At 47.0% G+C, this 26200-nt stretch overlaps 2 protein-coding genes across 2 annotated transcripts in view; both read right to left on the bottom strand.

Moving 5' to 3' along the window:
* Positions 1-2728: 2728 nt before the first annotated feature.
* Positions 2729-18961, bottom strand: KIF23 (kinesin family member 23). The gene is made up of 24 exons (XM_026040638.1): positions 18951-18961; positions 18691-18757; positions 18472-18600; positions 16929-17034; positions 16476-16612; positions 15727-15836; positions 14996-15166; positions 14315-14356; positions 13760-13872; positions 13498-13619; positions 12867-12969; positions 12454-12533; positions 12252-12371; positions 11585-11744; positions 10851-11018; positions 10483-10640; positions 9950-10123; positions 9161-9340; positions 8516-8821; positions 6272-6502; positions 5160-5242; positions 4777-4858; positions 4602-4672; positions 2729-3454 (listed from the first exon to the last, which is right to left on the bottom strand). The coding sequence occupies exons 1-24, from the start codon at positions 18959-18961 to the stop codon at positions 3439-3441; spliced, it is 2940 nt and encodes a 979-aa protein (XP_025896423.1). The 3' UTR covers positions 2729-3438.
* Positions 18962-20532: 1571 nt separating this feature from the next.
* Positions 20533-26200, bottom strand: part of PAQR5 (progestin and adipoQ receptor family member 5) — a 6683-nt gene continuing 1015 nt past the window's right edge. The window contains exons 2-7 of the mRNA XM_026040637.1: positions 26030-26164; positions 25716-25903; positions 25029-25155; positions 23995-24091; positions 23240-23381; positions 20533-22375 (exon numbers count right to left, since the gene is read on the bottom strand). Coding sequence (XP_025896422.1) covers positions 22149-22375; positions 23240-23381; positions 23995-24091; positions 25029-25155; positions 25716-25903; positions 26030-26164 — 916 coding nt within the window. The 3' untranslated portion in view covers positions 20533-22148. The remainder of the gene's footprint in view (positions 22376-23239; positions 23382-23994; positions 24092-25028; positions 25156-25715; positions 25904-26029; positions 26165-26200) is intronic.

The raw sequence follows: 26200 nt of genomic DNA, 5'->3' as shown, positions 1-26200 counted from the left end.
CGCTCCAAGACCAAGTGGGCAGCCTCATGGAGCCCTTTCCCTAGGGAGCAGCGGCACAGGCAGCTCCTCCTGGGAGCTGCTGTTTGTTTTAGTGCTTCCCACTGAATGTCAATGGGGAGCAGAGAATGACAAGCACACAAAAATACCCACAATAAATGCCAGCCCTTGTTAGCTGAGTAAATTGTGTGCTTAGCAGAGTCTTAGAGGAATCTTTGCAGAGTAAACACTGCCGGGACTGTGTGCGAGGGTAAATATGTGAAGAAGATGCTAAGACATGACTGCCTGCACTGGAATGCAATTGAGCGGCGCTGAATCAGCCCCACGGATGAAGTGGTGTCAGAACCAGGCCAGGAAAACACTCTGAAACCCCCACTGAAGCCCCAGCACTGCTGCTAGTGCATCTTCTCCCTCCCTCTAAATGAGCAGCCCTGCAAAGCTCAGCTTTGGTATTTGCTAGGCTGCTGCTGCCCTTCCYCACAGCACCAAGGCCGCAGACACCCTCCTTAGCGAGGGCTTTGTCTGCTTTGGTTCTCCTTTACACGGACACAGGGCAGCTGCAGCAGATAAGCACAAAGACTAGGGGGATTCTCTTTTCAAACAGCAAACCTCTCACTGAGCAAAGCTCCTGTAAAATACTATTCCTTGGGCCTCGCTGAAAGCTTATTCTTGCCCTGCAAACGCTTTGGCCACACCAAAATCCTCTGCAAGCAGCGATATAAACCCAGCAGTGAAAGCTCTAATTCAGAGCATCTAATGCACATTGCTTTTAAGCACCTCCACTGAAGCTACATTCTACATCTCAGAATTTTCCTTTTCCTTTAATAAGCTTGAATACCAGTTTCTGATGTCACTCTCAGCTTTGCCCTGTAATACTTCAAYTATGACTTATGCTGATGACACCATGACCAAATCCCAAATGAGGAGGTAACACCTTTGACAGTTTGCTCATCATTAACAGTAGATTTCTATTATTTTAGTGCGTGCACAGCAATCCACTTTAGCAGAGACAGGAACAGGGGCCTATTAAACTTCCTTGCTTTGCTCTTTCTCCCCCAGAGCAGCAGCGAGCAGTGCARGAGAGCAGTGCACAACTTAATCCAGGTCCTGGGCCTTTGCAGTGCTGGAAGAAGGGAAGGGAAAAGGCTCCTTCCCAGCACAGGGAGAAGCCAGCATCGCTCACTGCTGCTATTTCCCACCGCTGCTATTTCCCACCACCTAGTGGCATTAGCTCGACATGCACTCCCAGCACTGCAGCTCTGCTGCTGCTAAGACACGGTGGGCCTTTTCAGCTCAAGTTCACAGAAACATCATTTACACAAATATTTTTTACCCTCCCGTTTTGGTTTTGCACTCAAGAGCTACCCTTTCACCCAATAACAATCCTAGCAGCTCACAGAGAAGTGAGCAGGACAAGCTGAAAAGCCGCAACCCAGTGACTACTTCACCAGCAACAGGCCAAAGTTTGCCCTTTGTGATGCTGCTATAGCCCAACATGCTGCRCGGGACTCATTAGCGAACAACATCAGGGGTTGTGTTGAGTGTCAAGGCCCTGGGAAAGCTTCTCTGCAACGCAGGGGATTCACACGTCCTACAGCACTTGCCTTTCCACAGTTCGCAGTTCAAGACAGTTCATGGCCAGACTCCACCTCTCGACTCGGCAAACTCGTGACAGAAGTCAAAGCATCAGGTCTAAACTTCATGGCTACAGGAAGAAGAAAAGGCACTGCTTGAAAAATTAACGCAGAGCTCCCGAGACAGGTACCTACCCCCTGGGAAGAACAGGTATGAACCTTTGGAAGCTGTTTCAGGTCTTCAGAAGCTGCCGCCCTGGTTTGGCTCTGGGSTTTGCAAGAGGTTAAGGCAGAGGTGATGGTTTGCTCTTTGCCAGCAGTTCCACAGCTCAGGCTTCCATGTTCTCCCTGATTTTGCTCTCCAAGGACTGAGGACAGGATTAGAGGAGAAAGCACCAGCAGCTCTAGAAGACGGGGCAGGTTTCCTTTCTGAGAGCCAGTCCCTGGAGGCATTCCCATCTGCTCCTGCTTGGTGGAACCAAACTGGGGCAGGGCTTTCTGAATGGTCGCGATGGGGCCTGGCCTCAGCCTCCTGCCTGCTCATATCACCACGGAGCAGCACCTGCTCTAATCACTCCTGCTGAGGGGGCAGCTCTTCCACACGGGAATCTTAGGCTCACAGAGTAGGAGATATGTTTCCTTAGGATATAAGCCTTTTCATGGACTCCTTGGAGAGAAATGAGCTTATACCAACTCCAAACAGGTACTCGTGTTTGGTCACTTTTTCCTTAAAAAACCCTGGCCTAAAAAAATGCTTTTGGAACTACTTAAAATAACAGAAGCTGTTTTTCTCACACTGGAAAAGCTCAGTGCTTCCTATCTTTTAATGAGGCAGACAATCACTCAGAATGGAACTGACTGCTCCCAGAAGCAATTTGCAGTCTTGAAGATAAGCCTGCCCAAACACTTCATATCTGGGAACACAAGCAGATTCCCTCACTGAAATTTCAGAAGTATCCCAAAAGCTGCATTTCAAAACCCCAGATCTGCTCAGAGCTCTGTTATACAGCACAAGATGCCGAGATGCTTAAGAGTAAGCTAAGCTATAGGAGCTCACAAGTACATACTTGACAAGAGACATTGAATTAAAGTATTTATTTAAACAAGTTTGCAGAGCCATTTATATATAAATTCTCACCACATTTGTGAGCACGTAACCCTCTTACCCCATATCTACAGATTTAAAATGTTTATAACATTTGTTTGCCCTACATAATGAAGTAGGGAGGGTGTCAAGTCACCATTACTTATCTCCATATTCTTGCTTTGTCACTATGAATATACGAAAACTGAAGTTGTTTTCACAAATTGATTTGCATGTTAAATAACACTTTCAGTTCAAGAGTCAGGACTGGGTAATTCTTCCAAGGAGTAATTCATATCACCGAGTGGCTGCTAGCTATTATAAATTTGAAATGGCATAGAAACGTTCCTAAAGTGCATTACTGCGACTAAATAAATAGCAGCATTTATGTTTCTTCAAAACAGAGAACCTGAAAAGGAAGGGATTGCGACCTGGAGTACTTTGCACTTTAAAAAAAGAAGAGCAAGGCAGAGGCCTCGTGTTATCAGTTTATAAAGATACAGCTTAATAACAGGAGTTCATACTTAAAAGAAGTACTTAAGAGGTGATCTTCAGAAGTCCAAAGCCCACAGCAGCAGAACCTGCCCAGTTTATGGAAGCCACACACGCACATCCTTCCTCGGCTTTGTGAGAAGCATCTCCCCTTTAACCAGTGCCTAGCATAGGTCATCATAAAAATACAAGCGTGTAGCAATAACAAAGCAGTTTATCAAGTTATTACTGGCAGTACATTGCATCCCTTTGATAAAATCAACAGGGTTCCAAAGCAGTAGCACACTAAGTTCACGGTTTTCTTCGCCTAAAAGAAAGAGACACAAACAGCTTTTAGTTGTTACACAGCGGCAGTTCTCCCTACCAGTCAACAGCCTTTTTTTATCTATTCTAGGTAAAGTTTCACATATTTCCATTCCTAGAAAAAGGCTATAATTAACATAACCAAGCTAGTGGTTATTCATTAACAAATAGTTGGATTTTTTTCGAGCAGCTGTGAAATAATTTTAGTTTCCTATGCTTATGAAGAAACACAAGTTTCACTCCATAAAGGAGTTCGCACTGCATTACCAGGCTGCAGCAATGCTGCAGGTAGCAGCTGCAGCCAYGAGCAGGTCCCAGCTTCTAGTGAGGTGCAGCAGAGCACATGCTGAGCTGATGACGAGCACATGCTTGTGACTGTGGGTGAAACAGGGAGTACCTGTTTTAGACACTCCCTGAAATACCTTTCCACTAGAGCTCCATGTTTATGCAGTAAAGAGACATACTACACAAAAGTTCAAATGCTACAGCTGTGCTACAAAAGTGTAACAGGAACTAACAGCTTCACTATTTCAATTATAAATTAAATCAGTTTGAATGACTTCGGCTTCATAGAAATCTCTTTACCTCTCCAGCCCACTCTCCTGCCTGTAAAACACGGCTTGTAAAATTGCAAATTTTCTTCCCTGAGTTGAGTAGGGCACTTCCAGAGCACTGCCAGCACCTATCTGCAAGAAGCCAAATCTGGATATTGAATTCTGTTCTCCAACACTTACGTTAGCAAAGCTAGCTTTATCTGAAGCAATTTTGTCAGAAAAGTTGTGTCAGATACAGGGTTCAAACACTGGGCACTAACTTCCCCAGCTGCAGGGTTATTTGGACTTCCTTCAGGGAACTGGGGCTCATTTGGTATGCTTCAGTTTATGGGTGCGACCAAAACTCATTCCATCAAGATAGGAATGACAAGACAGACCTGAGAGGTCAGGTTGTCAGCCCACATATTTGAACTAAAGGAAGTTTTCCTCCAAACGCAACCAGAGCCCCATTGCCTGCTAAACTGAGGCCTTTGGCAATCACACAGTGTCAGCTAGAACATTAGGAAATTCAGGTTTACCATCAGGCATCATCCACCGGKGCCACCCCAGTCATGACAACAACAAGGGATAACCCAGCTACATGTGAGATGCACTTACTTGGGCTGAGCGTGATGCTGATATCCAGGTCCAAGAGTAGATCCTGCCCTCATCTCCACTGCCACAGAACACTGAGAAAACAAAACCAGTCTCAATCACCCTAAACTTAGAGCTGTGCCGACAGCTGAAGTTTTCCCAAGCATGGGATGCCTCCCCTCCTTCCTTTGCAGCTTACTCTGGTTTCTACATCGGTCCATTCAGAGTCTGCAGCATCTTCTGGTGGGTTGGGATCGGAAGGCGACGATCTCCGCTTTCGACTGAAAGAGCAGGAGGGAGAAGAACATTATGGGAATATCATGTACTTTGGTAGATTCAAATACAACCAAATACATTTTATATCATCTAAAGAAATACTTCAGAGAGCTTTATGTCTAGTAGCAGACTAGCCTTACCAGCAGCTACAGCATCTGTAAGAAGTTATCCCCAAGTTACTTCTACATGATTTCAATTCAGATGCAAAAACTATCTTCTCCGTCATTTGGACAAAAATAAGTTACACACGTACTACTAGAAAGATAGGAGTCACTGTCAGAACCTCAAATTAGGAACACAACTCACCCAGTTGGGGATTCTTGCTTTAGAGTCTCTATCTCTGTGAACTGGACAGCCTGTCCACCACCCCGGGTTTTGAAAACATCGCCCTGGAAGCCAAAAGCAATTAGCAGGTTACATTCGTTAGGTCAGTCCGATGGCAAGCGCTCACATGAAAACTGCAGCGCTTTCAGCTGCTACTTCCTTGCAGGCTGGCAGCCAAAAACACATATACGGTTTCATTTCACCCAGCCTCCCCAGTTATACCCAGGGAAATAAAGAGGAATCATCATCTATGCCAATGATCACGTAGGATTTGCAGAGAGCAACTACTACCTTGACAAAAATTCCTGAAAAACAGCAACGACCAAGTATATTAGACACAAACAACATCGTTTCAGGCAAACGTCCGTTCCACAGCACAAACAGGAATGCTGTCATCATTCAAAGGCTTCCCTTCTGGAAGAATAGCTAAGACTTCTAAACTTAGCTTACAGTGAGAGTTATTTGCTTTTTCAAAGTTAAAATGAAATACCAGAAGTCCCATGACTACAGGAAAAGTGAACTCAGGTTCCAGAACCAAGAGTTCCTTACCGAGAGCTACAAAGAGCTCCCAGTCGGCCTTCAGTAATTGCACACAGTACTTGGAGTCTTCAAAGCCCAGGTATTGCAACCATTTGCTTGTCAATTTAATGCTGGAAATAGTGTTGTGGATCGCTCTGCACAGCCACCACTGCAGCAAGTCTATTCATGCCGCAGGTGGAAAGCRGACAACATCACTCCAATAGGACCGACTCCATCCTGACTCCTACCGTAAGCCCAGCTGCAATCCCAGACCTTAGACACTTCCACTGCAGACAGCTTATTATGTTTTACTGGGGGAGAGAGGGCATTTAATTGCTTTCAAGCACAACGAGCTTGAAATAGTTTTTAATACAGTAATGACAAYGTTCAAGAAAAAGCATTTGAGTCTCTAAAGCTACCGTGAATCCAACTTCACAAAGTTTTCAAATGGGACGTCTTGGCCCCACGAGTCAAGGGCACCTTTCTGCAAGCTAGCTAGACTGCAGCACAATTACACGGTGAGGAAGAGGAGCTGAGGCAGCTACCACACCCCGGCACCAGGGTGTTCTCTTTACCTTAATGAGCTTTGTCTCAATCTCCCCATCAGAGGCCAGCTCCTGGTGTGTCAGCATGTACTTGTCACACTTAGCTAGGGCTTTCTCGCTTGCAGCCGCTACCGTGATGGCGTGAGGGACATGGGGCTGCATGACCGTTTCGGTGGGCAGGTTAGAAGGTGGTTTATGGTCCACCCATCTCTCCCCAGCCGAGCGCGAGCGTCTGTGCCGGAGGCGAACCGGAGGTGCGTTCTGAGCGGAGCAGAAGAGAATCACGTGAAATCAGCACACAGGACATTTCTCCTGGGATATCATTAGCAGGAGGGATCTTTTCAGGTCTGGTTAAAATGTACTGGTAGGAAAATTAAAGCCTTTGTCCTCAAGTACTTTCAGAAAACATCACCTGGAATCCATCACCAGAATCCATCAGTTGAGCACCTAGCATAAGATTTTCTTTTTTTTCCTTTTTGCTGTGCCAATTTCTATTATTTGTCAATGTTAGATAACTGCTACCAAATGAGCTGCATTCCATACAAAGTTAGGTTTTCTCAAGGACATCTTTTGTAGCACTCCCCCCAAGTTTCCAAATCAAAACCCGGGGCTATAGTCACATTAACCCACCTGAAAAGAGAAAAATTTAAAATATGTTTCCATTGGTGCATTCCTGGATCAAATAAGCAGTTTTCGTGGTAGCAATGGAAGCAGACCAAGTATGGATATACTTGAGAGATATTTGTAATATCTCGAAAGGATGCAAGGCCTCAGAGCACTTTTCATTAAATAGAGCAGAGCTACAGGAACTACATCCCATGCTAGTACTGCTGCTTCTGGATTCAGCTGTTGAAAATCCACAGCCCGGTACTTCTACTGTCCTCATAAACATTGCTGTCAGAGGCTTAGGGAAAACAGAGGGCTCAGATAACCAGCATAATTTGCTAAAAAAAAAAAAAAAAGAAAAAGAAAAAAAGCCTCTTCAAAGTCTTTCAAAGTTATCAAAACACTCCTGTGCCAAGGATCAGCTCTATGCCTTTCCTTAGGGGTCATTCTCTTTTTGCTCATAGCTCCCTGTTCCATTTGCAGACTAATTTTACAGACCTCTCTGCATCACAGTGAATTTACATCACCCAGACCTGCAAGCCCTAATGTCATCTGCTGTACCCTTMGGTGAGGAGCATCAGTCAGGATTTTTAGCAATAGACATTTCTCACAAATCTGAAGCAGCTCTCAATAAATGGAAAACTCTCCCCGAGAGCAGCATGTATCTTTTAAAGAATTCCTGAAGATTTTTTGGCATTTTAGTGAGCAAGAGCTGGTTACTGTTGATATTTTTTTGACAACAGTTTTGCCAAGGCGCTTTAGAAGTTATGCCCTAAGGCCACACTACCACTRGGTACATTTTACTGTAAAAGAGACCACATCCCTCTCCTCTGCTAAGAGTGCCTTGTGTGTTAGTTAATTAGAATAGCATTAGCTTAAAAGCACATCTCTCTTTCAGCATCAGCTTAAAAGCACTTCAAAAGGCTAGCAAGTAACAGAAATTTTAGAAACATTATTGAAAATGAATCATTCCATGAGAAACTTTCCTCCCCTTGAGAAGGTCTCTCAAGAGGGCGGATTTTGTTTCTTTTGTACAATTATCTGAGATTTTCCTGAACCGCTGCACCAGAGCTGTAATGCGACACAGACAAGCACCACAGATACAAACACTGGCATGCATCAATTTGAAGGAAGAAAGGGGGAGGAAAAGTGCCCCAAGGGTAAACAAAGCCCCCCTGCTTTAGCACACATGAGCATCTGGGAAGATCATTCCAAGAGCAAACTTAACATTGAGACAAGAGAGATGCTTGTCCAAGCACTATTTCCAATAGACATGTGCACAAGTGGCTCACAGGACTACCTTTTAAGCTGCCCAAACAGACTATGGCAAATTGCAGACTGTGAGACAGATCTGAGGAGACAGATAAATTGAAAAACAAGGACATTTGTAGCCAGAAATGAGGTCTAGCTGGTTTAGAATTCCTCACAAGAGCTATTTACGCGCTAGCAAGAGATAGACAACTGCTTTTAAGGAGTTTTCAAATGTCAAATCAAGTAGTCAGCCTGAGTCTCACTCTTCACTCTACTTGGAAATAGCACTGTCCTACAAGAACTACATTACGAAGCAAGTTCCAGTCCGTTTTAGGCATGTTCTACACTAAAAAAGCAGTTAAGGGGAGCTTCCGAGTCAGACTACACAGCACTACATTTCATTTCGAGAGCACTAACCCTGCAGCATTGGTCCTCTTCTATCTCTAGCTCATTTCTATGTCTGCGAACCTCAACGACTCCCGTGCAGTACATCCCTCGCCTTCTGTCTGAAGCGGTATAGTTTCTATTTGGCTCTGGTTCTTGTTGTCTGCTCCTTGCATTAGGAGTGCCACTGGCATGCTTGTGCGAAGGGATTTTCTGCTCCCACTCCGTAATGCAGGAGGCCACAGAAATGCTGCTACAAGAATTAGACCGTCTGTGCACCTGCGGGTTGCTCGCCAGCCGCTGGCTATTAGGGACCTGAGCAATGCCATGACTAGAAGGCTAGAGAGAATAGGAAAGAAGTTAGTGAACATACAGAACTGTCAAATTAAGCCAATAAACAGTATCATGCTGCACATCATGTTCAGTTCAGCCTGTGGCTTTGGACAGGTAGCGTGTTTCAGCAACAGCACCAAGATTTAGTTGTTCTTCCAACACTAGAGGACAGCAGCACAAATAAAGAMCACTGATAAATATAACTGAAAGAGAAGAAATCTGAGATCAGCCGTTCAAATTCTGTGCTCAAGAATCTCTTGTCACCACTAAGAAAGCTGGTCTGAATTTCAGTTCGTTCTTATAAAGATGCTCGTCCCCATTTCAAGGGTTTCATAGACAACTTACAGATACTGGCGAAGGAGACACTGATCTCTGAACAGGCTTCTCTCTGTCTCTCTCCCGTGACGGCCTCTCAGGTTTTTCATTCTTTGGTTCAGTAACAATGGCCTTCAGTTGCTTCAGTTTTTCATCTTTGACCCAAAGTTTGTTCTGCATTTCCAGCTGCTTGGCTGCTACACGACGTTCCTGCACGGACAAGCGCTTGCATTATTTCCAGATGGACTTAAAGCTTTGGGAAGTGGCAAATCAAGCAAAAAGAATAGACTTGCCAAATTCCACAGCAATATTATATTTAATGCCACAAACAATTTGCCTTTTGAATTAAGATAATGGGAGTGTGGAGTACCCCTGCTCCTGAAGTATGAACATGCAGTATTAATTTCTCAGGTTTCCTTTTCCTATTGCATCTCAAGCACATCCCTAGGCAAGCGTGTAGGCAATAAGGAGAAAAGAAACTCAGAGTAGGCTTCTGATGACAACGGACAAAGCACAAGAACCACTACTGAGGAGCCAGAAATCCAAGAAACAAACTCTAGATATCAGAATAAAATGAGGAATTGCTTCAACAGTCTTCTGGATGAACCAAAAGTCCTCGAGAAATATCCTCAAGCATACTGTATTTATAAAATACTTAAATGCAAAACGCTGGAAGTGTTTAAGTTCATATTTAAAGSCAAACATCTTCAGTCTTAATGCTACTTAGGAAATAAATAAACTGGAACAAACACCCCAGACCACTTAGAACTGCRTAGGGGAGCAAAGCTAGCGTGCTAGGAGGCACAGCAGCGCACTTACACACTCCTTTTCCCATTTCATGGTGGTTTCCACCACCATGCCTTGCAGTCGGGCCTCCAGCCGCCGCTTGTCGGAAGCCTGACGCTGCAGCTTCTGGCTCTTGCTTTCTAGCTCTTGCTGGAGATTACGTTTGTCCTCTTCATAAATCGTAGCCGTTTTCTCCAAAATCTCAATCTGGAGGAAAACAGGAAGGACTTGGCTATGCCTCTTACAATCAAGCCCATCTGAGCCTGAGACTGTTAGTCATATTTCATTAATTTGGTTATTGTTATATGAATAAGTACACACAAAAAAATACTAGTTCCAAAAGGTTTTGGACATTTCATGGCTTACAGGAGTTGCACATCTCTATATACTGAGAAAAGCTACCAGGAAAGTCAAAAAGCTGAAACAACATTCAGTTACAGTTCCCCAAGACAAACTTTTAATCTCATCTCCAATATCCTTTTCAGGCAACCTCTGAGTCAAGAACTTTGCCMAACGGTAGCTGGGAAATTCCTTTTGCAGATTTAGGCAACTTAAAGACACCCAACCTTGTATTCCAGAGTTTTAGTTTTCTTCTCCAGGCGTTCTAGCTCCATTTTCTGTCCTGCTATTATTTTCTCTTTTTCAGACAGTTTTCCTTGAATATAGTTCTCCTTGGATACGATGCTGGACTCTAATTCTTGCAGCATAGTTTTAAAGGAAAGCACTGCAAGAGAAACGGTGTTTYGTCTTCTCACGCTATCCAAAAAATACTGAAAAAAAATTGTTCTTCCACCCCCCACCAGCTACCCCAAACAAAGGTTTTCTAAAGCATCAACTGGGGCAAGGTATTTATTTTGTGTTGCTACAGAAGACATCCCTGAAGAGCATTAAGTGTGACAGAAGTCTAGTTCAACGCTGATGTTCAAATTCTTACCGTTTTTGGCAAATTTCTCTGACAACATTTGTTTTAGTTTTTGGCGTTTTTCCAGGGCTTCAATAAGCTTTGGAAGTGTTTGATCATCATTAATATCCAAAAGTTCACACGAAGGCAACGGAGGAAAGCTCTGCAAAAGCATTTCTGAAACAGATTGCTCTTCTGTTTCTGTAAGATTTAAAGCCAAGAAAGTCTGTCAACAAGCTACAGAACGGAAAAATTCCATTTGACAATGCATAGCCACAGATCATCCATTCCATAATGGTATGGAGTAGACAGAATAATTGCTGAGAACTAGAAGTTTTCTGAAGAGATGACAGTATTGAAGAAAGATGAAATGTGACAGTCTTGATTCATTACACGAGAATACCTCCAGGCAACTCCTGCTTTCTACAGTAGGCCTTGAGCATACAAAAAACATCAAAGTATCAGCCTCAGTAAAACAATTTCCTTTCAGGAAGTGCAGGAATGAGACCATGAATGCAACTCATCACCAATTACAAAGAATCACTCTAGCGTTTGTAGTATAAGCTCAGTTATTGTATAAATAGTGCAGCAGTATAAAAAGAGCTACTCAAATATACATAATGCAGAACAAGGGTATACATAATGCAGAACTAAAGGGTGAAAAGATTTTTTTGCTCTTTTAAGATGCGGATAATTTGTTTTCCCCAAAGCCTTCATCCCCAAGGAGAAAAGCRGGTGCTGTGCTCACGCAGCACCCAAGTATTTACCTCTGTGGAGGGGGCCGCCCCGCAGCTCCAGCTTCCGCGAGAGCTCCTCTCGGAAGGCCTGGTTCCTGAAGCGCTGCCCGGGGGTGAGGCCGCACAGTGGTTTATCAACAGGTCTGGCAACTTCTACTTCCTGAGTCATTTCTGCAAATCGCATCACTTGCTACAAAGGAACAAAGACAAGCTTAACGACGCCACCAAACACAACAAGCCAAAGGCAAATTCAAAAGCAGTATTTTAGATCAATAAAGGATTAGAGGAGGTATTAAAATTGCAAGCTAGGTAGCTGGGAGCTACTTAGCTCAATGCTCAATGAGGTGGAGCATCCAAAAACCTTCCTAGTAACATCCCCCAACTTTCCCACCAAGGAGCCATAAAAACAACCATGCAAAACACCCGCATTGAAGTTCTTGTGGATACTTAAACGTGGCCGTAGGGTTGGACCTTTGTAAATAAGACAATCTTTCCTACTTTACATGCAAGTATTGTTGCAATTTAAGAGAAAAAGTGGGACTTAGTGGGCACATCTACCCCATAACAATGTATTTAATTGGATGAGGATCCAAACAGAAGACATTATCATTCCTATATCCTGCTAAACAAGTGCAGTAATTTGAAGGTCAACATGAAAGGGGTGAAGAGTAGCAGAGAAAGATGTACAAGAAGTTACCAAGCTTTCCTCGTAGTCCTCGGCTTTAGGATTAACACACACGATCATACGCACTTTTCCTTCACCATCAAAATAGTTCTTGAAGAGATGAGTCAGCTTGGAATCTCTGTATGGAACCATCTTAGAACAAAGAAATAGCTAGTAAGCTTTCATTAACCAGCTCTTCCTCAAAAGACAGACAATTAGATGATCTGTTGCATACCTTGTTTGTTCCATACATCTGGTTTTCCCGTAGAACTTCAATACAGGTTCTTAATGTCATTAGTGACTGATTAATATTACCTAAAAATAAAAAACAGCTCATTAAGCAGTCATTTGGATCATGTTCCCACATTATGTAGTGACTTGCTTAAAAATAAATTGCTTGGACTCTTAAGTAGAGATTTGTTACAGATAATTACTCCAATTAGTCTCAAATACTCATGAATTGTAATACTATAAAGAATGTTCCAATTTCCAAACTTGAGGATTTAAGAACATCAGAGCAGATAATTGAAAAACAAAACTGAGCAAGTCGCCCATGCTGCTGATTCTCCTAGGAAGCAGACTAATACCTCAATACGAGCAYGTATATTAGTATATACAATTAACAGGCGGTCTAAATGTGGTACATACCTGCTTCACGCAACCTGTTCCCTTCAGCTTTTGTTCTGTTAGTTCTCTCACTCCCAGCGAGATCAACCAAGGACAGCTGGCTTAAAGTGATATGTTCTTTCTCCTGTTACAAGGAAGGAGGTTACGTTAGGCTAAGGACTTGCACTATGTTCCCTACCTTCTTGGTGTGAGGGTAAAGGGGAGAACCCTCACACTCCACAACCAGCATGCAAAATTACGGGCCCCATGATGAAAAAGTGATGGAATTTTTATAATCCAAGATTATAAAATGCCCACCATCAAGCCCACCATCAGCTTTTTCATATATAAGTTTTTCAAATCCTCTCCATTTTGGGCCACAAGACAGATGTAACGAGTGCACTCGCAATTTTGTATTCAKTAACAATAACAGTTTTAGCTTAAAAGAAACAGGAACAAGTAGTTTCACTCCCCATTGTAACGCTCTACTTCCATGACAGAGAGGAGATTAAATTTGAGATCTCTGTGGGAATTTGAGTTTGATTAACTCGCTGAGGCATGTATTCAACACAAGGTCACTGCTCAAGCAGGCCATGCGGCAAGGCTTGCTGCTTTTGCAACCCTTACATACACACACACACACAGTTCTTCAATAGTTCGCTCACGGATTCACCTGTAGCACGTTATCTCCATCAGCATCCAGGGGTGCCTGAGCCAACTTTATTATAAAAACACTATGAGAGCGACTAGATTCTCTGTTCAGCTGAGTGTTTGCTATACGCCTCTTTTTCTGACCTGTTAAAAAGACAAAAAAAAAAAAAAAAAGAGTTCTATTTAAAATTTGCCACTTAGCAAATGAATTTTGTTTCCACTCAGAGCGATAAAAATTACACATCCCTTCTGAATTTCAAAAGTTATATTTTAAGATTATTTACCTCTCCAAAACACTTCAAAAGCTTCTTCTGTGGATTTCACCTCTACCTCGGTGCAGCCTGTGACATACATTTTGTGATTCTGGCCCTCGCGCAGCATTTTGGATTGGGGAGGTCTTAAGAGGGGAGAGAAAAAAACAAGAAACCTAAAGCTGAAGGGAGCTCTCTATGCAACCACACACACATCGTGTCATGCAAATTTTCATTTGTTTAAATACAAAATTCAGACCGAACTCGTCAATTATCCATAAGGCAGATGGAAGAGGAAGTACAAATACATGGACACACACTCAGCCAGGATTAGTTACACTTCAGCTACTGCTTTAATTTAGAAGCTAGATTTAGTTGCAATTCTTACTAGGAATCACCGGTTTGGATGGCAGCTATTTTTTCTCTACATGCATATGCTCATACAGAAGCAGGACGGCTTCCAAAGCGTTCCGTATTCGCTAGTAAAGCGAGCAAAGGTACGGAGTCAGCCCGAGTTCATTTGCTGCTTCTACTATGAAGAATTTTTATTTTTTTTCAATATTGGGAATAATACGCTTAGACACATACATAAAGTCACCATTTCGCACAGGAGTGTTGCAATTGTTCCACCTAGCAAAAAAACAGGGTTAAAAAAAAAAATTAAGTCATTCAGCTTTAACATACTGCAGTTTCCATATAGGAAATATTTTAAGGTCCTTCCTAGGATGTAGATGTGGTAAGATACTAAATGAAATATTCTAATCCTTCCTCAAAAAGCACTCAGACACTCAAATTCATTTCAAAGCAGTACCCTAGAACCAGCTCTTGATGTTTCAGAGTAATTGCTTGTTTTTCTCTAGTTAACCTTTACAGCTTGGCTAACTAATTTCTGCATATGCCAACAGGTACACATAGGTATTTTAATAGGTTTAGAATAGATATATTCAAAGTTTTTCCAAAGGCCCCAATGTTCRGTTTCAGACACTGACTTTCCATGCAATAGCCAAAATTGCACTTAAGACACTRTCCATCTTTGATTCTATAAAAATGGTCAGCATCAAGAGAGACCGAGAAAGCACCAAGTCTTAGCAGCAACAAAGAGACCATCGGTACTCAGCCCACTTAAAAGCTGTTGCCTGGGCTCCCTGAACACCACCTTTCTCTCATCACAGAGAGAAGTCAAACTTGCCAAGACTACAGCCAAAGACATACTATAGTGCTCATAAAAGCATAACTGAAATGAGTAGGAAGGGTATTCACAGAACCTACTTTGGTTTTATGGTATCAAAGGGAGATTCCTCCAAGAGGTCATATATGTAGTTATTGTAGATCTCAATATAGGAGACAAAGACACTATAAACGTTTTCTTCATCAACTTCTTCCACTTTGCAGTGATCTTGCACGTTGATCATATCAGCAAATTCTGGATCTATTTGGCGCCTGCAAAACACACAGAGCAAGCCAATGTAAAGGAGCATCCATGGTTAGCTAACAGCTTATAGACAGTGACTACAGGATTAAAGAGTCTATCGACAGATGATTCTCACACTAGAACGTGCAGACAAAATATCCAGTTTTTAAATCAAAACAAACCAAAAAGAACACTCTGAAAAGCTTAAAAACATAAACTTTCAGCTGTCACTGATATACTKGGTTGCAGTAAAAAATACATTGCAGAGTTCCTGGCTAGTGTGCATTTCTATCATCTTTCAGTCTCACTTATTTGGCAGAACAGGCTCATATTTAACCTCACAGTATCGCTACCAAGTGAAATCACCTCATTTTACTCGAGGGAAGGCACAGCTGACGAAGACAGAATCAAGTTTTCCAATTCAAAATGCTTAACTACATAATTCCTCAAACAGAAAAGTTTGTATGTTACTTTCATTCATACTTTTTTCTCCCTTTTCCAAGGGAAGAGTTAAGAGACTACATTTAGACCAGAATGTCAGAATACGTACATTAATTAATTCTTTCTGCACGTTATAATAGTTACTTACTTGCCAGATGGAGTTTTTGGAACAGGCATGGCATCTCTCTTCTGTCGCTCTAGCAGAGCATCCACTTCACACTGAACATCCACACCATTCTTCTCATCAAGCTTAAAAACCTGAGCAGGGAACATACATGCAGACAATATAAACACTAGAGAACGTAAGGTACCGGCCAGCAAAACACAAGTTAGGTGATCAGGCTGTCTGGCAACAAGTGAATATTGTGCCTATCACTAGCATTCAACCTGCTGGCTAATTCCAAGGAGATTCAATGGAGGACAGACTTTGCTAAGATAAACATCTCACATAAAGCTACCATTTAACACCCTATCAAGAACAAGGCTTTCAGCATTATTTCCAGTATTTTTAGACATCAGAAAATCCAGGAGCGTTGACAAAAAGAAAAGCTTCAAATCACCTTCTGTATTAGTAGATATTGAATGAAATCAAGCCAAAGGAAGCCAAAGCTCAGAAAGCCTTTTTTTTTTTTTTTTAATATTGTTTTTAAGAGATAGTTAAAGAATGAAAAACAGTTGCAAAGACAGCTAGAGAAGACTGTTTATTTTTATGAAATTGTCCTTCCCAGCTACTATACCTGACACTTTTGGCCCACACTTCCAATCCTACATTTTTGTTGCTGTTGTTTTCCCCCTGTTTTTAATTTGCACTAGACAAATTCAACGCTCAATTCATTATTCTAGTGACTTATGCTCCTAGAGGCAACAGTGTAAGGAATTCCGTACAAAACTACTCACAAATCGTTTGGCCTGGAACGGTCCTATGCTGTTGAAGATCATATCCAGGCACCGAGGCAGAAGCCCTCCATCCCCTGGAGACCCTGTCATGGTGTGTGTCTTTCCACTGCCCGTTACTCCATACGTAAAAAGCAGGCCTAGGAGAGACAGAAAGGTTATGAAATGGTGCCTTTTATCTTCTCTAGTTAACCATATACAAAATATCCAAGAAAATATATACAAAAAAAAAAATAGACCCCGACACAAGCACCACAATAAACAAGTAACACAGGTGAGTGAGGTCAGAAATGAGGAAAGACAGAAAACTTCCAACAACGTTGTGTAGGCACTCATTTTTTCATTGAGATAATATTTATGCTTTTTCCTGGACAAGCAAAAAAAGTCTTGACACAAGAGAAGTCATAGCAATAAAAGAGCTGGCAGGAGTGACATATAAAGCATGGCCTTGCTTACCATTTTTCCCATGGATGAGATCTTCCACGAGAGGCTTAGCCACCACATCAAAAAGTTCCTTCTGAGCAACCAGGGTGCCAAATACTTCTTTAAATGAATACTGCGTCTGAAGAAAATATACTGCCTTAAACATTAGTTTTCCACAAGTTTGTTATTTCAAAATGCTTCACGCCTTAGAACATCAACAGCTTCCCAGAACAGCAAAGATTCTACCTTAAGATTATAGCAGCTTTTAAAAACGTACAGTTGCTTCAGTACACATGTACTGAGATCTCAGAAACCCAGACCTGCATAAGGAAGAACAGCAATTTTTTCTCATTTTCATAGAGCTCAAGTCTAGAAATAACCAGAACGATGACCAAGTTCAACCTCCTGGCAACCAGAGAATCTCACTGCTTTCATCTTCAACTCAAAACTTCTGCTCGAGCCCAATTCTCCATTCCAAAACTCAGCAATGAAAGATCCACATCAGCCAAAATCAAGTTGTTCCAGCATTTAACCAATTTTGTTTGTGTCTTTTTCTAGACTAACCAGAATTTCCAGTCCAAGAATTTAAATATACTATTTTTTCTGAGGAGTCTGGTCGCTCTTCATTAACAGCATTGCTTGCTCATATAAATATTTGCACTAAGTTTTCCAACAAAGTACCAATCTTTCAATTAACCCTTGGCTCTGTTGTTTAAGCCTGGAAAGGTTGCTTTATGTACTTATCCTTTAAGTATTGCTTATAATGCAGAATTATTTGCTTCAGATTTCTTCTCAGCTTGAACTCACTATTTTTTTTCTTGGAAACCCAAAAAGATGTGTCTTCATTCAGGCTACACTGCTGTGTTGGGAACTTGCAGAAAACCATTTCATTAACAAAAGATGTTCAGTGCCCAGTGCCGCAACTCCTTGCTCTGCAAACTTGACCCAAATGCTCCCTTTTTAGCGAGGCACCAGCTGGACTAGACACCCACATTGGCCAGGAACCAACAGGAGCTGCTTGCTGCGAAGGACCTTTACTTCCTCTTCCTCCTCCTCATTTCAAGGCATTTCTCCACTTTCAACACATGAATGACAGAGTTTTCTCCCCAGGATTAAATAACTAGGAGAATTTTACTTTTCGTCCAACTTGAAGTTTAAGAAGCAGCAAATTAACTAGTCTTAAAGGAGTTTTGCTTAGAGTTGCTGTTTTTTAMTTGGTTTTTTTTTTTTTCTGATCAGTCCTAAATAGCAATGTCCTTGGCTCTAAGCAAGGGTCAGCTCCAGGGCTTTTTGTTTATTTTAGCTTCTTTTGGGGTGTTTTTTATTTTTAACCTTTTACCTGTTTCCTGTCCCCCCTCCAAAGTAGTCTCCTAACGCACAGAGGCTAGAGCTGACGGCCAAGCAAAACCCACATTTTCGCTCTGGAAAGCTTTCCCCAAAGCAACTTTCCCTGGATCAGCACGCGCGGGCAAGGCCGCTTTGCAGCACAGAGGGGCCCATTAAGCAGGAAAAGGCCGAGCCGCGGCCAGGGAGCACCGCGGGCGGCCGGGCYGGGCCGGGCCGGGGCAGCCGTTACCTCCCGGTACTCGCCGTTGCGGACGACACGGTAACCGTCGGGCGGGTGGATCTGCACGGTGTTCTCGTTGATCACCTCGATGCAGCACTCCTCGTCGGGGCAGCTCAGCGGCCGCAGCCGGCAGTACACCTGCGGGAAGGCGCCGTTACGGCGGGTGGACCCCGGCTCGGCCCGGTCCGGTCCGGCCCAGCCCGGTGCCCCCCGCGCCGCCGCACTCACCCCCACGGGGTCCTTCAGGCTGGGGTTGGACGGCTTCTTGGCCGCCGGTCTCCGCGGGGTCTTGGCCCTACTGGGAGAAAGGGCGAGGCGTCAGCGCGGAGGCAACGCGACGAGACCGAGACCGAGACCGAGACCGGGACCGAGACCGGGACCGAGACCGGGACCGAGACCGGGACCGGGACCGGGACCGGGACCGGGACCGGGACCGGGACCGGGACCGGGACCCGGCTCCCCCGGTCCCGCTCGCCGGTGTCACTTACGCCGCCTTCATGGCGCGGACGGTGGCCGGGCAGGGCCGCGCGCACGCGGAGGGTCCCGCGCGAGGTGGGTGCCGCGACCGCCRCGCTCCGCGCTGCCCTCGCCCGCGCGCCGGTTGCGATTCAAATGCGGCCAATCAGAGCGCACGCTCGGGTCAACGTCACCGCGCCAGCGCGCTGTGATGGGTGCGGGGGAACGTGTCGCCATGGAGACGCCCCTAGAGCGTTGCCATGGTGACGCTCCGCGGGCGCGGCGAGATGGCGGCGAGGCCCGGACTAGGCCCGGCCTGGGCCCGGCCTCGAGCAGCGGCCGCGAGCAGCGGCCCCGGTGCTGCCGCCGCCGCGAAAGGCCGCAAAGGTGGAAACGTAGAGACGGCACTGCGCTCTGCTGTTCCTGGAGCCACCTCCTCAGTGCTCGGGGCAGCTGTCTGTTCTTACAGATGGCTTTAAAATGTATTGAAGCCAACCCATGCTCAAAACACCTATCACCAGCACAAGCAAAAAAAAACCTGTGCGCGTTCCTGCCATCACACTGTATCTCACAAGCTGTGTCCCACACAGTGCCCTAAGCACAGGTGGTGTGGGGTTGTCACCCTTAAAAGTGAACTAAATTGCAAAAACCCTGGGAACTACCCCCCCAAAACAAAAACAAACAAAAACACACACACACAAAAAAAGACACAAACAAAACAAAACCAACACCTAAGGCTGCACTGCTCACTCGTAGCAACAACCCTGCTCACATTCCTGCAGTTGCAGTGTCCCGTGGTGCCATTTCTTGCAGATCCAGGGCTGCTTAGGAATTTGCAAGGTAAAACGGGCATATTTCCATGTTTACACATGCCTGGGAAACGCTGSCCACTGTGTGGGCAAGAGCACCGCTGCGTGGGATCACAGAGGGAAAGGGCGCCTGAAAAGCGAGCTACCCTTTCTGATAAAAGGCAGATAAAGCCCCASCACAATGTCAAACGCCAAGGTGACACACGGAACGGCTGTAACCAGAACGTGTTTTATATCAGTTGGCCACAGGCTCCTATCACCTGTAAGCGGGAAAAAAAAGGCCAAAAAAGCTCTGTGCCTGTTCCCCAATCTAAGGGCAGGAGCCAGCAGTCTAATCAGAACAAAGCAAAGTGTTTTAATCTCTTTTCTACATTACACTCTTTTGGGGAAAGGCATGCACCTTTTGGACTAGGAGTTACTCCAAAATATCCATATTTGTGGTTTACCTTGCTCCAAAGGAACTTTTGTGTCATGATAAGGCCTAAGATTCAGGTGACAGGCAATGGGAAATGGAAAAGGACCATATAGGAAAGTCTCACTTTCCAGTAACTTTTTCATAAGATGCAAAAGTTGAATCAGTGGCCTATGAATATGATGCAATCCGCTTATTATAGTTGGGAATTAGAGAGGTTGGTTGTTCAAAACTGGAAATCAAGATAAACTAAGGCTAAATTCAAGGCATTGTGTGGTATTACAGAGGAAAGGGCACAGATACAATGAAGCAACATGTTCACACAAAAAAATATCTGGTATTATTTACATGCAACAGTTTGGCACACAGATTTTATTTCTTTGTATGTGCATAAAGCTCAGTACATAAAACAGCTTTGGAAGGCAGAGCTCCAACCGAGGGTGCAGCCTGGCTTAGCTGTGCTGCTGAGATCAAGATTAAACAACATTCACTCCTTTATGTGCAAAATATCTGTTAGTCTTGCATAGTTTTGCAGGATCCGCAAGGATTATTACAGTGCATAAAACAGGTTGTATTTTTAGTGTAATTTCCCTACAAATAATGATATGCTTAACATGTTGCATTTGAAGAAGACAAGAAGACTTCCCATATTCAAAAGTTAAACTACCAAGAAAAAACTATAATAAATTAATGTAAATTTTAGAGACTCTTAAATCACTTCTTGCACACAAAGCCAGATTCCTTTCCAGTTACACATGTATMCCAGGTAAATAATTGGCAATTATCAGCAATCATCTTTGAAGTGGTTATTTTCACAGACACTATTTTTATGAATCATCCAGATCAGGTTAGCATATACCAGTGCCACCATTATATTAGTTTTCCCTTTTAACAAAATAAAACCTTTGAATAAACAATTATGTTCCAGTGCTTATAAATATTAATATAAATCTTGGTCAGCTTTCAAAAGAAAGCTGCTTTTCGAAAGACTTGAAGACTTGTTTGTCCCACAGTATCTTTAAAGAGCTGTTGTACTATCACTCAGAAGTGCATCTATTACACCTTAATAGAGGTAATTACACAAAAGACAAATTAAACACCCGTGTGATAATCAAGAAGCTTGAGAATGTTCCAAGGTGGTGATTTTTGTGTTATATTTTTTGTACCTGCTGCAGGTCGCTTGATCAGTGCAATAGGACACGCTCATCACAGGCATCCTCACAGCAGAGGCTACCCCAAAATTCAGAGGAATTTGGAATACGGCCCAGATCCGATTCCACTAACATATCAGGCACTTTGGTTAAGGCAGTGGGTGAGAGATATCCCAGTTTTTAACCTGCCGGGTGATATTTCTCTGGGAGGTAAAGGGTAAAGCATCGACTCGGGAGCCCCTATAAGACCTGTCCTAATGATCCGGCTTGCTGGTGTGAAGCGATGCAAGGAACGGATCTGAAACCACTCCATGAATCCACAGTGTGGGATCTCCCCCTCACGGAAAGCAAATCCGCCAGGGAAAACCTGGAAAGCCCCTTGGGATCTGGGTGTGGAGCAGCCCCTGTCCGCACTCCATTCACTAACACGATTCACACTCATTTCCACACAGCCGAGGTTTTGCTTCCAGTCTAAAAGGATCACAAGGACATTCATGTCCACAGACGTCCAGCATTTCAGCTGTGTCCCGTCCCTCCATAAGGCAGAACCCATGAGTGCCTATTGCTCTGGAAAACAGTAGCATTTACCTCCCTTTTACAGAGAAAAACCAAGATTATTATAATWTTGCGTGTGTGGTGAACGCTCAGCTTGATTAAAAGCATCTCAGAATCTGTTTCCATCCTTAAGGCTATATAAAGAGCAGTGCAGTATAAAGTGCTTCATCTGGAGAATTTTGAAGCCCGTTTGCACAAGGAATGTGCCTGAGGAAATCCCTCCTCGGTGCCACCTTTGCGTCCGTCGCTTGGAATCCCATCCATGGAGCTGCACAAAGGGGATCCCAAGGCAGAGCCTGGGCTCTAATGCAGCTTCCATGCGCTCGAGGGCTGCTGCACGCGGCCGAGCGAGGCCGAGCAGAGCGCCACGACAGCCAGGGAAGCTCCCGCTCCGATGCCCATGGGAATGAGGGTGCTGAGCGCCGCGGGCGCCGCACCGGCCGGGAGCGCGGCCATGTCCATCCTGACGGCCTCCACCTGGAAGTGCGTGCCCAGGATGGCGCACACGTGGAAGAGCTGGTGGCTGTGCCCTGCGGAGACGGCAAAGCAGGGACACGGGCACGCGGCGTGAGCGGCGCCCGTGCTGCCGGGATGCAGGGGCGCGCGGCTCCCCGGAGTGCTCCGTGACGGAGATGATGCATTTTGCATAGGAATTGAGCGCTCCGTGACGGAGCCAATGCATTTTTTTGCATGGGAATTGAGCGCTCCGTGACGGAGACGATGCATTTTGCATGGGAATTGAGTGCTACATGATGGAGCCGACACATTTTTGCATGAGAAYTGAGCGCTCCATGATGGAGCCAATGCCTTTTGCATGAGAAYTGAGCGCTCCGTAACAGAGCCAACTCATTTTTACATGAGAATTGGGCGCTCCATGACAGAGACGATGCATTTTCACGTGTGAATTGAGCRCTCCATGATGGAGCCAATGCATTTTTGCATGGGAATTGAGTGCTCCGTGGTGGAGCCAATGCCTTTTGCATRAGAATTGAGGCCTCCATGATGGAGCTGACGCATTTTTGCACGAGAATTGAGTGCTCCATAACAGAGCCAATGCATTTTTGCATGACAATTGAGTGCTCCATGATGGAGTCAATGCATTTTTATATGAGAATTGAGTGCTCCATGATGGAGCCAACACATTTTTGCATGAGAATTGAGCACACCTACGGTGACGATGCATTTTTGCACGACAATTGAGCGCTCCGTGATGGAGACAACACATTTTTGCATGGGAATTGAGCGCTCTGTGACGGAGCTGACACATTTCTGCATGAGAAACGAGCGCTCCGGGGTTGCACACCCCTTCGCGAGGGGTTTTTTGGCGCCGCGGGTGCCCGAAGCGCCCCGTAGGGCCCGTGCGGCGGGTCGGAGGCGGCGCCGCCGTCACTCACCGAGGCGGTCGAAGCGGCCGGGCGCCAGGCGCTCGGGCAGGTGGCTGGCGAAGACGAGGCCGGCGAGGAGGGCGAGCGCCGTGTGCCGCCCGTGCAGCGGCAGCGCCGGCCCCGCGCAGCCCCGCGCCGCGCACGCGCCCAGCTGCACGGCACAGAGACGGCGCGGGCAGAGCCGGGACCCCTGCCCTCATCCCGGGATCCCTGCCCTGCCCCGGGACCCCTGCCCTCATCCCGGGATCCCTGCCCTCATCCCGGGACCCCATTCCTGATCCCGGGACCCCTTCCCTGCTCCCGAGCCCCCATCCCTGTTCCCAGGCTCCATTCCTGCTCCCAGGACCCCTTTTCGGCTCCCAGGACCCTTTCCCTGCTCCCAGGCCCCCATCCCTCCTCCCAAGCCCCCATCCCAGCGCAAGGATAAGGGTACGGGAGCGGGATGCTGTTTGCAGAGCAGGCCCAGCCTCCACCTCCCGCCCTCAGATCCAACCGCAGGGAAATTCCCACCCTGCTCCCGCCTGGGAACCCAGCCCCGCTCCCAAGCTCTGCACGTCTCCAGCGCGGGCAAAGCTGGACGCCCTCCTTTGAAGCGAGAGCAGCCCGTGCACCGACAAGCACAGGAAAAAACAACCAAGGCTCTTTTCCTGCCAGAGCTAGTTCCGTATGAAAATAATAATAATAAAAAAAAATATGCAAAGCATTTTTCYCCGCTGCAGGGAACAGCGGGCATTCCCAGGAAGCGTGCGGCGCCGTGTGCGTACCCGGTAGAAGATGGGGATGCTGTCGAAGAGGTAGGGGCAGGCGAAGGCGGCGGTGCGGGCCGCCTTGCCGAGCCGCGGCCGCGCCGGCTCCACGATCCTGGCGGGACGCGGGATGCGGGAAGCGCCGCCCGTGAGCGGCGGCCGCGGCAATTCCCGCATCCCGCTGCTTCCCCCATTCCCTACGGCCGTGCTCGGCAGTGTATAGACCAGGCATATCCCGTCCCACAGAGATCCGTGGATTTCAGCGTGGYCTGTGCAGTTTTTTGTCTGCTCGGGTGCCTGATCCCTTCCAGGCTGAATATTCCCGTGTTAGATGCACAGGATTTAACGCCCCGATTAAAGCCGGCAGCGCGCGGCTCCGCTCCCCCTCTTCACCCCTTCTCCTCTCTCCTCACCCCACATCCATCTCCCATTCCCTTTTCCCATCATCAGCTTAAAAAAATCAATTCCGTTTTTAATCAAATCCCCCCGCGTCACCCTGGCCCTCTCCACGCTGCAGCCGGTCCCGCCGTGCGAGGCTCCGCGCGGCTCCCGACGCCCTTATCAAATAGCACCCAGGGAAGGCAGGAATTCAGCCCGTCCCGTCTCCCGCAGGCACGAGCCGCGACGCGGCCGCGCTCGCGCCGGGCGCCGGCGGCAGCTTTGCGAGCGCRGCCTCTTTCCCCGGCACGGGCTTTGGCCGCTTCGCCCTTGCTCGTTAACCCCGAGCCCCGGGCCTCGAGCCGCCGCCGCCCCTGCMGCCGCTTTTAACGGAGTTTTCACTCCCAAGGACTGTTTTGCCAACAGCTATTCAGAACAAATSGTCTAACTCCATTTGGGATCACAGCGCTGTGATGCTATTTAGGCTTTAAAAATAATGCAGTTGCCAAGATAATGGCACGATGTGAAGTTACCCCTTGGATCTCCAAAACCCAGAGCCCCGCCGGGCGCCGGGCAGCTCCTCCCGCCGAAGCCTCCTCTTCCTCCCCATCCCGGCAGGGTGCCGCGATGCCGCCGCCCGTGCCCGCATCCCGGAATCCCGCCGGCGACGGTACCTGGAGTAGCAGGCGAGGCCGGTGGCGAGCGCGGCGTTGAGCACGGCCACGGGGACGTAGCAGAGGTGGAAGGTGCCGCCGAGCCACTCCGGGGGGAAGGCGTACGCCGAGTAGGCGAGTGCCGAGCCTGCGGGCACGGCTGCCTTGTTCCTGTGCCCGGAGTATCCCGGAGCGCCCCGGAGAACCCTGGAGCATCCCAGAGCACCCCAAAGCGCCCTGGAGCACCCTGGAGCATCCCAGAGCATCCCGGAGCGCCCTGGAGCATCCCAGAGCACCCCAGAGCATCCTGGAGTATCCCAGGGCACCTGGAGCATCCCAGAGCACCCCAGAGCACGGGAATCAGGGCCCTTCCCTGCACATGGTTCCCCCCGTGCGCCCCACGCCGCTGCCAGCAGCTTTGCCAGCGCTCATGGCTTTTTAGGACCTTGTTTTTGTGTCCCGGTGCCTGACCTGCCGCTCCACCCCGGCCTCTCCCATGCACCAGCCCAAGGCTGCAGTTCGGCTACAGCCGGAGCAGGGCCGGGGGCGCTTCCCACGGGGGCTCTCCAGGTTGTGCCCAGCTCCAGAACCCGCCGACCCCGACGTTTCCATCACACCCACGAGGCGAGCAGCGCTGGGAGCCGCTTCCCAAAGGGAGCACCGAGTAACGAGCCGCAGGGCCGAGCCGCGGTGCCCGCGCGCCCTCACCCAGGCTGTAGGTGCCCAGCGCCGCGTAGTCGAGGAAGTAGCCGAGGTGGCGCGCGCGGCGGGACATGGCTCCGAACGTGTGCGCGCCGCTGGACGCCAGCGGGTAGAGGCAGCAGGAGAGCAGGTAGGCGAGGAAGGGCCACGCGCGGCGCGGCCGCAGCGCCGCCGCCAGCTGCCACGCGAAGTACCTGCGAGCGGAGCGCGCTCGGCCCCGTGCCCGCCGCCCCGCGCCACCCCCTGCCCGCGGGGAGCCCCGGAATTGCTCCACGTCCCCCCGCGCCGCCCATCCCGGTCACCGCGCGCGTGCTGGGTACCAGGCGGGCACGAAGTGCGTCCAGATGTTGAGGGTCTCGTTGCTCATCTGGAAGGCGCTGAGCAGGCAGGCGGCGGCGGAGCTGCGCGGCTCGCGGTAGCCGGACACGATGCCCCGCTCCCGGTAGTCCTGCGGGACGGGCGCGCGGTGCACGGGGCCGGCCGGGCGCCCG

This window comes from Nothoprocta perdicaria, unplaced genomic scaffold, assembly GCF_003342845.1.
Source record: "Nothoprocta perdicaria isolate Ctin4 unplaced genomic scaffold, notPer1 scaffold_26, whole genome shotgun sequence".
NCBI classification, from domain to species: domain Eukaryota; kingdom Metazoa; phylum Chordata; class Aves; order Tinamiformes; family Tinamidae; genus Nothoprocta; species Nothoprocta perdicaria.
The sequence above is the reverse complement of the archived record's forward strand: the minus strand, read 5'-3'. Positions and strand labels throughout refer to the sequence as shown.

What these genes read in the sequence shown, in the direction of transcription:
- KIF23 (XM_026040638.1), bottom strand. An exon ending in AGGACTACGAGGAAAGCTTG is followed by an intron (nt 11,745 to 12,251) that starts GTAACTTCTTGT and finishes GTTCCTTTGTAG; the next exon opens with CAAGTGATGCGATTTGCAGA. An exon ending in AGAGAAATTTGCCAAAAACG is followed by an intron (nt 10,641 to 10,850) that starts GTAAGAATTTGA and finishes TTTCTCTTGCAG; the next exon opens with TGCTTTCCTTTAAAACTATG.